The sequence below is a fragment of the Typopeltis vanoorti genome, chromosome 17 (genome assembly GCF_054136105.1).
Source record: "Typopeltis vanoorti isolate ZY-2024b chromosome 17, IOZ_Tvanoo_1.0, whole genome shotgun sequence".
Classification (NCBI taxonomy): domain Eukaryota; kingdom Metazoa; phylum Arthropoda; class Arachnida; order Uropygi; family Thelyphonidae; genus Typopeltis; species Typopeltis vanoorti.
Genome location: NC_143565.1, coordinates 62,679,743 through 62,696,655, shown reverse-complemented (window position 1 = coordinate 62,696,655; position 16,913 = coordinate 62,679,743). Strand labels below are relative to the sequence as shown.

Here is a 16,913-nt window from a genome sequence, read left to right as displayed (position 1 = left end):
TAAATCTTTCTCTGTAAAGAAACTTAATGTGATGACTGTAAAGGAGACCATACAGCCTGCTCCTGTGCATGCTAAAAGTGGAAGGATGAAAAAAGAGATGCAAAAGACAAAACTGAACAGATCATCTTATATCAGGATGCAAAAAGGAAGCTGGCCACCACATCACTTGGTTTTGATATCCTATTAATGCTGAGAAGTGGCAGTTAAAAATATCAATAGTGTCACAAACCCATATTCATCAGTGCTTCCCTTTGGTGTGCATTAATCACCTGATCTGATACAGTTTCTTTTCTGAAACAACTCCTAAAATGCAAGGGATGCAGTGAGAGCCCACTTGTCCAGATCTTTGTAAGAATATCACAGAAAAAAAAAATGAATACCTCTACATCCACTGAATGCAAATTAAACACAGAAACTTACCTTGATGATGGTGATGTATTAAACATTTTCCAGGGGAAGATATGGACATTAGCTATTCCAACCTCCCAAAATCAGTGGACAAACAAGCCAGAGAAAGGTTGAGGACTTACCTCATAATCTGAATTATACTGATCATAATGATGTCTCTCTTTTTAATAATGGATGCAATATGTTTTCTCATATACTTGCCTACTTATATCCTGTAGTGGATCTTATAGTTTGCTCTAGCAGTAGAAAAATAGTTCTACCATTTTTCTACTGCTCATGTGGGATGTAGAAGAGAGTATTTATGGTAATGATCACTTTCCTATGTCTTGCATTATACCCACAAATTCATGTTCTTCTACATGAACTCCCATAAGGAAGAATCAGCAGGCTGACTGGAATAAATTTTATCTTGCAAAATTTATTGCCGAGGCAGTCAGCTGAATGCCTATCAGTGAGCGATGTATGTAACAGACTGTGTTGTCCATGTAGCAACAACTGCAATTCCTAAAATATCTTGATTTCCATGAAATCCAAACCATGATGAATTTGTGAGCACCAAGTGGCCGAAAAGATCAAAACAGATCACAGATTGTATTTCAGAGATATCCTATTATGTCAGTTCTCATAGTTTTTAAACATGCTTCTGCCAAAGCAGGTTACGATAGATGATACAGCCAAACACAATCATGGATCTAGTTTACATCATCTGTCAATTATGGAACCAATGTGAAGGTTTATGAGATAAAATCGATAATAGATATAGAACTTACTATTCATCACAATTCTTACAATGGAACTGTCATATGTCAATATGAATCATTATGTTGTAAGCAAAAATTTGCTTCTTACAACACTCCTACTAATAAATGGCTTATGAGCATTTCTGGACACCAATCAGCTGATGCTGAGACTAGTGTGTTGGCTAAAGGCCATTATTTTGCTGTGGTTTGTGCTGTTCAGGCAAAGATACTAATAAACTATACTTTGAAGATGTGGCTTTACTGTTTAGAAGCAAATTACCTTGATGTAATTTATCTAGTACTGAAATCCATGTGCTGTTTTCATTAAGACAAATGAGCCATGTATCTAATTTGAAAGGGAATAAAGGAAAAGCTGTAATGGTAATGGATAAGGCCGACTGTGCAAGGAAGATAGACTGCCTTTTACAGGATATCTGAACCTATCAAGAAATTAGTTATAACCCTACAAAAATGCAAAATTAAACAATTAAATAGGATCCATTATGAAGTTGTTATCCGGGATCAAAATACTTTGGATTAGTTATGTACCCATTCCAGAAGGACTGGAATGGGTACATACCAGAAGGACTGGAATCAAGAATTCCACACATTTTCTCAAAAAAATCAGGAATATTCAAATATAAGAGTCAGATGTGTTAGTCAGCTTTGACATTATTTCTCTGTTTACCAACATTTCCTGACACTGTTAGTTTATTATATGATGATTTCCCTCCTGAATTTTAAAATATTGCTTGTTGTTCATCTTCCTTCTTATGCCCTCCACAACATTTTCTTGCATCTCCTGTTCCAAGCACTGTTCAGAGATTTTCATGTGGGTTCGTTTTTGATCTGCATGACACCCATCTTGCACAAAGCTTTTTCATTTGCAATTCTTCATGCAAAATGTATCCCACATGTTCTTTTGAAATCTTGTAGTCTCAGCAATTTCACACACTTTGACTCGCCGGTCATTTAATACCATATCATGCACTGATCAATGATTTCTGGTGTTGTTACACTTTTTGGATGTCCTTCCCGTGGAGCATCTTCAATGCTAGTACAGCTGCGTTTAAACTCGGCAGCCCATTTCTTAATTATCAAAAATGAAGGAGAAGAGTGCTCATAAACTTTTATGAACTTCGAATGAATTTCTTTTGCTGTTAAACCTTCTTTTACAAAGAATTTTATAACTGCACGATACTCAATTTTCAATTTTATCCATTTCAAGGGATACAGACAACACTTTGGCTTCCAACAGCTGTATAAAAAACTACTTGATAGAATGACTTGCAATTTCACATCGATGCTTAGGACAGATGTACCAACCTAGAAAAAAAAAAATCTTTCTGATAGTGTTGCCATTTATGGTTGAGGCGTAGAACTTTTCAGACCACCCACGTACATCTGATTTACCAACAACTAGGTCAAGAAAATTTGCCTATGCTGATAATATAGCCCTCACCACATACATAAGAACATTGAAGTAACTGAAGATATTCTCACAAATGACCTTAGAATCATTGGGGAATACTTTCATAAATGAAGACTAATGCCGAACCTCAATAAGACCGAGGTTAGCTCTTTTCACCTAAACACCAAATTGGCAAATAGGGAACTTCAAGGCAGCTTTAATAACCCAACACTGCAGCACCAAGATTTCTCTAAATATCTGGTGTTACCTTGGATAGAACACTATTTTTCAGAAGACATCTGGAGAATATCTCTTTAAAGATCAGAACCCATGATAACATCATACAAAAACTGTGGGGTTCTACTGCTACTACACTGCGATGCTCCACATTCCTCATATCAAGAAAATCAACATGCAGATAAATGCAGCAATGAGGCTGTGTCAAATCCACTCCCCTCTACTGGCTTCCAACTTTGAGCAACATTGCACCACCGAACCTGCACAGACAGGATGCTCTCGTAAAAGCGTGCAGAAATATAAATAGCAATCCCCTGTTACCAATACATGAAGACCTCCCACATATAAGTATAAATTGCCTTAAATCCCAGGGGCTTCCACTGATACTGCCTGAAGAACTAGTAAATAGCAATTTCACCATTAATTCAAAATAGCTAGAAACTTGGAAAGAAAAATCGCCAGACTTAAACAGGTATATCCTTCCCAACCATAAACTAAGAGGGATTGAGATTCCACATCGTCTATGGAAAAGCTTAAATAGGATACACACTGGACATGGTATCTGTGCAGAAGTGTACACAATTGGGGAAGATCACCTACACCCCATTGTGACTGTGGGACCACAAACCAAGCCATCCAGCACATTGTGGAGGACTGCAGCATAAGAGCCTACCCTGGTAACTTGAGAGACTTTTTTGAGGTAGCTCCTTCAGCTGTTGTATGGCTAGCTGAAGTAGATTTAAAACTTTAGTGACTTTTTTTTACCTGTTATTACCTTTCTCATTTATATTGTCTGCACAAATATGTATTTATATATTTTGATGTCACATGTCTTTTTTTGATTATGCCATATGCTGAATAAATAAATATAGTAGTGACTCATCCCATACTGCGTAGTATTTATTATACATATACAAAAGGATGTGTTCTTTGCATTATATGATAGTAAGGCAATTGATTGTGAACTCATCAGCCTTTATATACAAGTAACCTAGTTCTGAAGATATTTCATGTGCAAACCTTGCTTGAATTTGAATAAAGGATTAAACAAGAATATAATTTCTTGTAAGTTTAATTTAATTTGTAGACAAGTGAAAGATTTTTCACTTGTCTACAAATGATTATATATCATTTGTAGCTTTTTGTAGCCAGCTTTCTGTCTGAACACACACACACACACACACTGTGCGATGGCAGATGGCTCCCTATCCTCTCACCATCTAACTAATGCTGAGGTCCCACAAGGTTCAGTTCTCTCACTGACCCTCTTCCTTCTTTATATCAATGACCTACTTCAGTCGATCTCCAACCCAATACACAGTTTTGCAGATGACAGCACATTGCACTCCTCCCTTTCATTTGATAAACCTTACCCTACACAACTCACTTCAACCCACAGAACAACAACTATAACTTCCCTTAATTCTGACCTCCAAGCCATCCTCCAATGGGGTGCAGATAACCTTGTCAATTTTAATGCTAGTAAAACCCAGTTCTGTCTTATTTCCAATAAAAAAAAGAACCATTTTCTCCCGGTGTTATTTTTGATAACACTCAAACTCCCAGACAAGATGAGATTTCTCTTCGTGGAATTACGTTGACATCAGGCCTCTCCTGGCATAAACACATCATAACCATGGCATCCTCAGCTTCCAAAAAACTAGGATTTCTCTTTCACCCAAGACGTTACTTCACCTCTAAACAGCTATTAACCTTATACAAATCACAAATCCACCCAGCTATTGAATACTGTTCTCACATTTGGAGTGGGCTCCTAAAAGCTCCCTCAAAATGCTTGACTCAATAAGAGGGGAGCAATTAGACTGATAAATGACCCATCTCTTACCAACTCACTACTCTCACTTTCACATAGACGTTTAGTCTCTGCAATTGGTATATTCTATAAACATTTCCATGGAAAATGTTCATCTGAAATAGCATCAATAATTTCCCACTCTGTACTAAGCCCATTGAAACATGTACAGCTGCTGCCAACATCCTCTCACAGTACACCTTGAAACCCACAGTTTCTTTGCCTCCACCTTCATCCCTGCTACTGTTATACTGTGGAACCCCCCTAATGTATTTCCCAAAGAATACAATATACAACCTTTTAAATTGAATGTAAACAAGTTTCTCCTTTCCCAGGCCCACTACTCATATACAGTACAGCCAACCTCCCGTATATGGGCCTAACATTAAAAAAAATTATATATATATAACTGATTAAAATGCGTATGATAATTATTAATAAAAAATTTATATAGCAAATATAAGAAAGTTTTTTATAGGAAATATCTTAACAATAGGTGTAGTCAAAAATGTAAATTTCAGTAAATAACTAAGTCTGTTTGCATACTAGGTAAACATGTAAAAAATTACTACATTTGTATATCACACATCACTGTTAATAAAAGTGCCTGCACAGTGTACTATTGCATACAGTTCAGAAAAGCACTGATCACACATAATGTGCATCAATAAAGAAACTAGCAACCCTGTTGCAAAAGTCAGAAGGCAGACCATATCTTACTTAGTAGGCTTAAATCAGAATTATGTAAGAATGGGAGAAAAGCAAGTTTGATGAAATAGGATGCCTTTTTATGGAACAAGCATTCTAAATACTTTTTTTTTTTAATCATCTTTCGATAATGAAACACTTTTATAATGTGTCAATAGCGAAGGTTAGTTGCTGGGATGACAGTCATGCAATTAGTCTTCATGTTTTTTTGAGTAGTGATGCTTCTGCAACAGATTTTTTTTTTTTTTTTTTTTTTAAATTCATCATCCTTTCAGGGATTTAGGTGTAGTGACCTGTTCTGGTCTCATCCCATCGTTTCCTTGGTCATCTCTGACTTCTATATCATCCAAACAGGTACTATTGGAGTATTTTTATTCATTTATTATTATTATTTTTTTTAATGGGAAGGGAGTTGTCTTGAACTTCCATTCTTTCGAAATGTTCAATCCACTTCTTTTGGTATTTGTATACTTTATCCATTACTGAGTCTATTTTTAGTTCTTTATGCATTTCTGTGCTTCTTTTTTTGTCCCAGAATGTATAATCTGCTGTCCTTCACAAGAATTTAATTTCTCTAGCTTCCAGTCTTTTTTCTTCTGCCATTTATGATCCATAATTTACTTCCTTACAATAGAGAAGGCCTTGCCAAAACTTTATGAACTTTTATTCTTGTGCTAGAGGGATAGGGCTGGTTCGAGGTTTAGAGGTACAGGAGGAGAGTGTGTTTCAGATACTGAGTACTCTGGATGTCAGTAAAGCTGTGGGACTGGATGGTATTTCACAACGAGTTTTGAGAGAATGTGCTAGGGAACTGACAGTGCCTTTAACCTGGCTTTTCAATGAAAGTCTGGCTTTGGCAAAGGTGCCCAGGGAATGGAAGGAAGGTAAGATAGTGCCATTGCATAAGGGTGGTAACAGACTGGAGGTGTCTAATTATAGGCCAGTCTGTGTGTCATCAGTAGTTGTTAAGATCTTGGAGAAAGTAGTGAGGGACCGTATACAGCATTGGGCAGATGAGGGTAATGTTCTGTGAGAGTCAACATGAATTTGTGAAAGGGTGCTCTTATTTTTGGAAAATTTGCTAGCCTTTTATAATAAAGTTACAAGAACATTAGATGAGGGAAAGGCATATACTGCAATTTTCTTAGACTTAGCAAAGGCATTTGACAGGGTGCCACATGATAAGCTGATATTTAAGTTGCAGCACATGGGTCTGGATGTCAGATTGGTCAACTGGATTCAGGATTGGCTGTCTGATAGGTATCAGAGAGTTGTGTATGGTGGAGCAGTTTCAAGGAGGCAGAGGGTTACAAGTGGGGTCCCACAGGGCTCAGTACTATGACATATATTGTTTAATCTTTATATCAATGACATTGCCAGTGGATTGCAAGGGGATATTCAGTTGTTTGCAGATGATGTGAAGCTGGGAAGGATTATTAGTAATAGTGCAGATGTGGTAGCCCTGCAAGAGGATTTAAATAAGCTAGATAGATGGGCAAATGAATGGGGATGTCAGTTTAATACAGCAAAATGTAAGGTCTTGAGGTTTGGGAAACATCAATGGGATGCTGCATACTCTATGGGAGGAGTTATACTGGAGAAAGTAGGGGAGACAAGAGATCTGGGGTTGATGATTGATAGAAACCTGAAGTTTAGGGAACATATTGCAAAGGTGGTGAAGGTAACACAGAGGATTGCTGCAATCATGAGAAGGACACTGACCTGCAGAGATAAGAGGGTTATCATTCCATTGTATAAGTCTCTGATCAGACCACACTTGGACTATTGTTCTCAGATTTGGTCTCTAGGATTTGAAGGGGGTAAATTAACTGTGGAAAGGATACAAAGACGGATGACAAAGATGATTTCAGGATTGTACAAGCATAGTTATGAAGATCGGCTGAGGGAATGTGGACTGCAGAGTTTGGTGGATAGAAGATGGAGAGGTGATATGATTGAGACTTTTAAACTGTTGAGAGGTGATTACAGGGTTGACACTGGGGAGTTCTTTCGCTTGGTTGAACAGCGGGAAGGAGTGATGACAAGAGGCCATCCCTGGAAGTTACGAAAGGAAACTGTGAGCAAGAGGGTAAGGAGTGGTTTCTTTGTGTGGAGGGTGGTTGAACCATGGAATGCATTGCCTGATGGAGTGGCGGGAGCGAGAATGGTCAATGAGTTTAAGGAGTGGTATGATAGACTTTGTGTTTCTTAGGGGGGGGGACATCCCCTCGATGAGTCTTGACAGACTTTATGTTCTTACGAAGAACCTCCCACGATGAGTCTTTTGACTCCATGGAGGCCTGAATAATAATAATAATAATGAATTCTGTTATCAAGAAGTTTGAAATTTTGATAGCAATGTCAGCTTCTTTTGTATATGATACAGCACATCAAACGTATTTGAAGTAGTTAATTTGTTCTAAAATTTTATTTTCAGTCATGATTTTATTTCATGACTGAAAGATGGCCCTTTAAAAGCCATGATTTTTGTTTCACTGTTGATATTTGTATTCCAAATTTTTTAGCAGTTATGTTTAAGAGGTATATTAATCTTTGAAGTTCACTTCTTGTTATGATTATATTGTCATATGCAAACAATTCTGAAATGCCTCTAATGTAGGGTATGGAAAAATGTAGGGTAAGAGAAAAAATAGAACTACTTAAACACAACATTAAGACTACCTTCAAACCCCTGACAAAATTAAGAAATTTACTTAGCTCTTTCAAAGATCCTCTTCAATACTTGGCCCACCCATGAGTTTACAGAATTCAATGTGCCTGTAACCTATCTTACATATGGGAAACAGGATGCACCATCCCAATCAGAAAAGAACAGAAATGACACATTAAATACCCCCACTATGGCAAACAGGCCTATCAGATCATGCACTCGAAATCTGACACAAAATTGACTGGAAAGGCACCAAGTCCCTACACTGCACCAAACCCTCGTTTGGAAGAAAATTCAAAGAAGATTGTGAAATGCTGAAACATTATCCAAATCTGAACAGAAATGATGGATTAATCATTCCAAGAATGTCGAGGGCCCATCTGCAATTCGTATAGCAACAAGAACAAACCCAAACAGATCTCAATATGAGAGGACTTTAGAAATGGCTAATGTAGTTCCGTTTATATTTTGTTTTTATTTAAATTATTTTTTATTTATATATGTATATATATATATTTTTTTAATTTAATTTAATTTATTTTTATTATTTTTTTTCCACAAGAGGTCAGGCTAGGTTAAATAATTAACAAGCATTTAGATTCATCTTACTTTTTTATAGAGCATTGTCATATAGCTTGTATCTTTTACATATGTATTTTTCCTGATAATGACCTCAATACAGAGGTTGAAAAGTTGAATGTTATTTTCCTAAAGTTTAAGTAAAGTAATTATTTTAACATGTGTGTTTTGTACGAGGTGGTATCAAAACGTTTCGAGACTAGCTCTGTTTACGAGAAATTACTTTATTTATCTATGTTTACACACTATCACCTTCAAAATAGTCCCCTTGCATATCAATACAGTGCTCCCAGCGTTCTTGTCACTTCTGGAATGTGTCCTGGAAGTTTTCTTTTCGAAGCATGTCAAGCATCTTCTGCGATTCGCTGGATCTCCGCAATGGTGTCAAAACGATGACCTTTGAGCTGGATCTTCATCTTCGGGAAGAGGTTGAAGTCTGCAGGAGCCAAATCTGGCGAGTAGGGTGCGTGCAGAAGAGCAATCATGTTGTTTCTGGCAAGAAACTCACGTGTGAGGAGAGCTCAGTGACAGGGTGCATTGTCGTCGTGGAGAATCCAGTTTTTCGTGTTCCACAGATCTGGTCACTTTCGCCGAATGTCCTCCCTCAGATGCCTTAAAACCTGATAGTAGAACTCGCTATTGATGGTCTGGCCCCTGAGGATGAATTCTCGATGCACTTGGTTGAGCTGCGGACCTGCCTCGCCTTTTTTGGTCGTGGATATGATGGACTCTTCCACTGTAAGACTGTTGCTTCGTCTCAAAGTCATATCCATACACCCAAGTTTCGTCACTGGTAACGATCCTTGACATGAATTGCCCAATTTCATGCAGAATTTCACGTTTGCTCTTTGTTCTAACTTGCTGTCCATGATAAAATCACAGATGTGGTAATGCAGGTGGTCAAAATAGCATCAGTTGCACAGCTCCCGATGTACACAGGACAATGTCTTTTGGCCCACTGACTTTTGAAGGTAGGTGCTCCCTGTGACTGTACATGCAGCCTTGTGCTGCCATCTGTTGACGTGTTACAAACCTAGTCTCGAAACTTTTTGATACCACCTCGTATCTCCATAAATTCTTCACTATGAATGCTAACAACCATGTAACCTTAAAAGAAAGAACTGAAGGTTATTTATTTCCTCAAATACCTCCTGCTCACCTAGAGTTAAGTCATCCTCTCTTATGTAGTCTACACTTAAGTTCCTCATGATTCCATCCTGATCTGGATGAAACACACTTCTTATAAATTGATCGCTGAATACCTCAATAATGACTTCTGCAACAGTTACCATTCTACCATTTTCATCCATTAACATCATGTTACACGATCATTCTTTTTTTCTTCTACTTGACACATCTAAAAAAACTCTCCAAGGATTTTCTTTATCTGATATGCCAATTTCTACTCATACTGCACTTTTGTTTTTCTTACTGAGTCACTCTCCTGGCTTGTTCTTTATCCTCTTCATGTAACTGATTATTATTCCATTATACATCTTGCCTCCAAAGTACAGATTTCGTGATTAAACTCCCTCATTCATTCATTTTACACCTACTTTATTCAGCCTTTTGACAAATGTATTGGAATACATTTACACATTGATGCTGTTTATTTCTTTGTCAGTTCCCAAGCAGCATCTATTTCCTTACCACTCAACTCCTCATTCCATGCTATAGCTCCAAGCTGTCTCTCCTAAGCTTGTCATAATCACCAACCTTGTACTTCCACATATATTCTTTCCTCACAGAAGTCTGCATATAGCTAGCCACAACCCAGGTGATCACTTCATGATAACTTTCACCAAATGGAGGAAAGTGTGTAAAATCCCCTGTCACAATTACATCCTCTGATGAAATGCTCAGATCTAAAACTGTCCATACTTGTGCTCCCTTGTTTACGAGGGAGTTGACTGCTATAATTATCCCTGAAGAACTCAAGAAATTAATTTTGCTTATTCCCAAATGATATCTCTTCATTCCAATCTATACCACCATAATTAAAATCACCCATAATAATTACCCTTCCTTTGTTCACTAATCCAAGTTGTTTATACATTTCTTCATCATCACCCACCACATTTACAGGCCTATTAGCAATATCCAACTAAATGTGTCTTCCTGTCAATGTATGGATTGCCTGTTAAAAAGAATGCTGACATAATGGGATAAGAAGGTAGTTATATCTTTTTTTTATAAAGCATGAATTTAGTCTCCTGCTAAAAAATAGGGAAACACTTGAGAGATTCCAAAGTGAAGTAATTAAGATTATATTAAGATTTTGGATGTTTGGTATAAGGATAGGTTGGGGGGGGGGGTTAGATGCTATATGATTGTATGATTGTTAAGAAGTACTTATCAAGCAGCTATAGAGGAGATATTGCACAAGACAATAGGTATTGGGGGGGGGGGATACGAGGACATCCCTAGAATCAGGGAGTTAAAAGCAGATTTTTTGTATAGAGACTAGTGTGTGTGGGGGGGGGGGACGTATTGCCAGAATAGATAGTGGATACTCCAGTAGTTAATAAGTTCAATGTAATTAATGATTAGGGTTGTGAAGTACAGAATCGAAAGACGTCCTTCAATAATTCTGTAGAGGGCTTAATAAAGATTAATATATAAATGCATCAAATGTGCCTATTGTTCTATATTCCTCAGTATGATTTTATATAAAAGTGAAGAATGTGGATGATGAGCACACTTTTTTGTTTATAGGCAACTACACAATTGAAGACAGGATTAGCTGTCAATACAGGTTCTGAAACTATGCCGGTAAGCCATTCCCTATGAAACATTCATGTAGATATAGCAACAGATTTGTATTTATATATTTCTCTTTTAATTAGCTAAACAAGTGATTTTGTGAGTGTGTGCATGTGTGTGTGTATGTATGAATGACTTAGAGTTTATAAGGCAGGACACTGGAATAAGATAACAGTAATTTTAATTGACAATATTTCATCAACATTTCATCCTAATTGCATAGGATTTCTTTAGGTGTAAACATACAAACTAATAGAGAAAACAGAAAGGACTAACAAAGGTGGCAGCTATTATGCAGTTATAGAAATATTTTAAAATATTTTTCATTGTATCTCTGGATAATTTACAGCCACCACCACCTTATCTGCACTTGCAGCTTCGCCTGTGATTAAACATTATTTCAGCTATTTCTCTTTTTGAAACACTCAAACTAGTCTTTTCCATCACTGATAGTCCTTTTTTTCAAGGTTGCAAACAGACTTAATGCTTTAATAGATTTCAAGTGCCTGCATGAACTTAAAGCAGTCTTACCTTTCTCTTTGTATTCGGCAGCTTTGCTTAAAATTGCTCTTATAGTTAATTCTCCCATATTTGTATTCTTGTCCTATCATTGCTCTGAACTCGCCTTGTTCATTGTTCTTTATTATTTCAAGTTTTTCTTCCAATGAGATTACTTTTCGAATCTTTTTCATACTTCCACTTTTCTCCTCCCTAATTCTTTTACTCGTGATGAAAGGTTGGGAAAATACTTTAAAATAAAAAAGTAAGGAAAACAATTGCAAATGAGGGACAAGGTATGATCAGCACAATGCCATGTAATTAGCAGATAACATAAATTTTGGTGGTAAATTTGGAACAAAGAGTATGTGGAAATAGTGTAGTATGTCATTAAAAAATCATTTTGTAAAACATTTTAAATCGGTAACTAAATTATTTCATCCTGGTGAGTGATTTTTTTAAAATAGTTAGCCATAAAAAACATATAGATAGAAAATGCTTAAAATCTGTAACATTTATTTTTAAGATGTATATATAGGCGCAGTAATCAAATTTTAGAGCTGCACTAATCGGAGACGCATTAATCAAAGGATTGCTGTATATACACGCTCTGTCCAAAAAGAAACCGAACTTTTCGAAAATATAAGAAACTAGTGGTCTAATTGTTGTATCTTTTTGTTGTCGAAAGCGGCAACCTTCATTAGTGTTGTATCAACTGTTTATGACATTCGTTTCATTAGAATCCAAGAGTGACAGTGTGTTTGATGAACGGTCGGTCGTCATGATATTCATGCCAGTTGCAACGAATTCTTGCTATCAGTCGCTTCAAAACTTCGAGATAAATCTCACTATTGACTGTTTGGCCAGGCAGAACAAATTCTTTGTGGATAATGCCCTTGGAATTGTAGAAACAAATCAGAATTGTCTTTACTTTTGACTTCTCCAAGCGACTTTTTTTCAGATGCCTGAGTGGAGACCACCAGAAGAGGTGGTCTCCACTCAGCACTCTGGCACTTTGTTTCAGGCTCATACTCAAAACACCACGTTTCGTCACAAGTAATGATCGTTTCAAGGAAGTTTAAGTCCTTACGAGCGGTTTTAATGAGGTTCTTGCAGTGTTCAATTTGATAATTTTTTGATTATTGGGGAAACAAATAGTGAATTCAATTTACGCAGGCCAAAATTCTCGGTCAAAAGGTTGTGCACAGTTGATTTTGGAATCTCCAGTTCATCTTCAATCAATCTCACGGACGATTTCGGGTTTTCTTTGATGAAATCACACACTTTTTGCATGTTAACTTCACTCAGTCCAGTTTTTGGATGGCCCGGCTTTTCATCGTCCTCAAGCGTCTCACAACCACTTTGAAATCGCTTAAACCACTCGTAAACTTGAGTACGGGATAAGCATTCATCACCGTATGCTTTTTGAAGCATTCGATGCATTTCAGTAAAACTTTTACTATGTTTAACATAAAAGTCAATCGCAGCTCTCTGTTTTAAACTCATTTTCCAACCGTTTGTCAAAACACATTGTCACTCTTGGCACTATAACTCGGCTTCTAATGAAACAAATGTCATAAACAGTTGACACAACACTAATGAAGGTTGCCGTTTTTGACAACAAAATGATACAACAGGTGGTACCACTAGTTTCTTCTATTTTCGAAAAGTTCGGTTTCTTTTTGGACAGAGGGTGTATTTCAAGTATGATGAAATTTGTATGGTTGTAATTTTTTTTTTAATAATTTAAAGGTTGGCAGATTGCCTTTCATGTTTATATAGCATTTGATGTGTAGATTATGAATGATTGCAAATGATCAATCATAAGTTGTGAGTTGGTGACTGATATTTATAACCTTTATTTTAAACACATAATTCAATTCTGAGAACAATTATAACATTAAATATTTAACAGCCATAAATGACAGAAGTATTATGTTCCTGATATGAGTGCATTTTTATCTCTATATTTTTATCTATATTTGTATTTCTTAAAATTCATTCATACCATTAATGTCTTGAAAGATATTAGCAAATTTTATAAAAAAATGAGTGTGGATATTATGTTTTCATGTAGAAAATAATAAAGCCTTTAATTTTATTTTGAAATCTGCTAAGGTCTTTAATACATAATCTGCATAAATATTGATAACATATCAAGAGCTAGGTTTTTCTCTCATGCAACAGTGAGTAAAATAGTTTACCTTTAGGGGTAGTGAGTGCATCTAATGTGAATGAATTTAAGGAAAGGTATGAATACTGGTTTGGGTGATTTATAGTCTCTCTCGATGAGTCCTTAACTTCCTGGAAGTCTCAGATAACAATAATAATTTCAAATGCTGAATATTGGATAGGCTTTATTGCAGTTTACTACAGTGGTTGAAAATTGGGAGTGAACAATCAACTAAAATAGTAGGTGTTGTGTACATTAAAAGAAGTCACGAGAAAAGATACATGAAAGGTGGTGGCCAAGCATTTTTAAAATATGTGTGTATTCATAATGAATTACTTCAGTAACTACACACTTGTGATTAAATTATGCAAAATTACTACTTTTCCAGTGTACATAAATAAATATTTCAAGAAAGGCCTTTTCAAAATATCTGAAAACTATCACTAAATGTGTACTTCACACCATCACTACCATCACCTTACCTAATTCACATAATAACCATCTATATCTCTGCTTTGACCATTCAGTACTGAACCCCCCCCCCCCTCCTCTAGCAATTAATTCTCCCACTTCATAAATTGAAAAGTCTCTTCTGCATCCATGCATCTCTTACTGTGCATTTCTTTCTTTTTTATGACTTCCCACTTACAGGAGGTTGCAAATCTGTAGTATACGTTAGCACTGTGGGTGGGCCAAGGATTTTTCTCATTTTTATTAATTTTATATTTTTTTTATATATTCTGAAAACCCTGTCCTAGAGACAAAAAATAGAACTTTTTCAAGCCACTTACAACCTTCGGTAAGCAAGTGGTCTCACACTGGGTGATGAAATTTCTCTCTCTCACCTAAAGACAATCACAAACATCCATGAGAACCACAGGCTAACTAGACAAACTCTGGAGTAATATTCCTTCAGTCTGATATCCCATTGAACATTCCACAAATAAGATATTATCCTGGTTACCTGCCTTTAATTGGGACTTTTTCTTACATTAAGGAAATCTTAATGTAAGAAATTAATGTAACACATTAATTATCTGTGTATGCATTTTGACATATTGATTTTTTATTTCATCATCAAGACTAATGTACACAGAAGATAATTTCTTCATGGTTATGATATATCCAAAACCATTGTATTTAATAAAACTACACATGATTTATTTCATATTAGTATCATTAAGATCTCCAAATGTCATGTAGTTTGATTCCTTTGTTCCTGCTTACATCATTATTTATTATTGCAATGTTTTTTTGTAAAACAGTAGTGTGCTGGTACTTGTTCTTTGCTAATAGGAAAAATTGAAAATTAAAAAGATATGAAAAGAAAACGAATAAACAAAAAAATTATTTACTTATACTTTTACTTCATAGTGTGATAAGGTTTTTGGAGTAGGGACAACAAATTAAGTGTATAACACAGAGTTTGTTAAACATAAATAAATTTATTACATAAATGCATGCTGAGAGATACATTCAATACTAGTATGTGATAAAATGCGATGAAACTTAAAAAAAAAAAACACTCCAAATATAATACATGATGGTTTATTTATTTTCAGTTACAATCTAGAAACTATTGAACAAAATAAAAAACACAACTAAACCCGGTTGTGTAGCTAGAGCTTTTGCTGCCCGGGGCAGTTCATGAGTTTGCTGTCCCTCTCAGTAGACATCAAAAATACTACAAAAAGTCAAAACAGCGTATAGGGAAATAAATTAAAAAGCTATGTTTATTTTTGAAGTAAAACTTTAATTTCAACATTCTAAAATGCTATTTTTCTTGCTTTTCTGTTAGCAAAATCGTTGATGACATTGTTGAAGTCTATTTCATCACTCAGTTGCTATTCTATAGAGAGTATGGCAAGATTTCTTAAATGCAAAGTGCTGCCCAGGGCAGACCGCCCCCTCTGCCCTCCCTTAGCTTTGCCACTGACTAAACCAATACTATACTGACATTGGAGTTTGCGATAGCTCTCAAATATGATTTACTATCAAATATTACTTTCGCATTTGACTCTATCATTCTCATCATCGGGCTCTAGCAACATTTGCTGAATCTCTTCAACATCTGATGGATTATCCAATCGATATATTTTTCCAGCCATTTTCAACGGTAAATTAAAATAAAAAAAAACTAAACCAACACTATACTGACATCGGAGTTCACAGTATCTCTCAGATACAATTTACTATCAAATATCACAAACCTTTACATAACACATGTTAAACCAAAACTGATGCATAAACAGTGTGGAAATCACTCGTAATATATGCATACGCAGCTAGTCATGACCTCCATGCTATACACTGGACATGTGTAAGAATATTTATATTAAACAATTTGTTTGTATCTGTCAGATCAGCCACGACCTCTGCAGGGTCAATAAATTAATTTTAAGCTAATTTTTAATAGAAATTTTATATAGCACTTATAAAAAAAATATTTATTTATAGCAAATTTATTAATAATCGATAAAGTAAAAAATGCAAATTTTATTAAATAACTAAACATACTAGATGAATATGTAAAAAAATTACTGACCATTGCAAATTTCTAAATGTACTGTTGGTATAGATGCTGGCATGCCATATCCCCCCCCCCCACACACACACATACACAAAATCCTGACTACAATCATCCACTAACCACTCTTCAGGCCCCCAATAAGCATAGTAATAGTCCATCCATCCATGTCCACACTGAGATTTGAATACACAACCTATTGATAGGGGATCAGAAGTACTATCCACTCAACCCACCATGTCACATGATAAGATCCCTTCATTTGACTCTTCAGAGACTCTCATAGTAAAAATCTGTTCAGAAATGGATGCAGATGGTTTACCCAGTCCACTGCATATAATTTTTTTATCGATCTGCTTGAAGACAAAAATCCATTGAGTGGCAT

The 16,913-nt window shown here is 35.9% G+C and overlaps 1 protein-coding gene across 1 annotated transcript in view; it reads left to right on the top strand.

The window, feature by feature from the left end:
• LOC150097442 (BBSome complex member BBS2-like) overlaps positions 1–16,913 on the top strand; it is a 539,668-nt gene that overhangs the window by 327,511 nt on the left and 195,244 nt on the right. Inside the window, exon 12 of the mRNA XM_090406918.1 lies at positions 11,283–11,339. Coding sequence (XP_090263044.1) covers positions 11,283–11,339 — 57 coding nt within the window. The remainder of the gene's footprint in view (positions 1–11,282; positions 11,340–16,913) is intronic.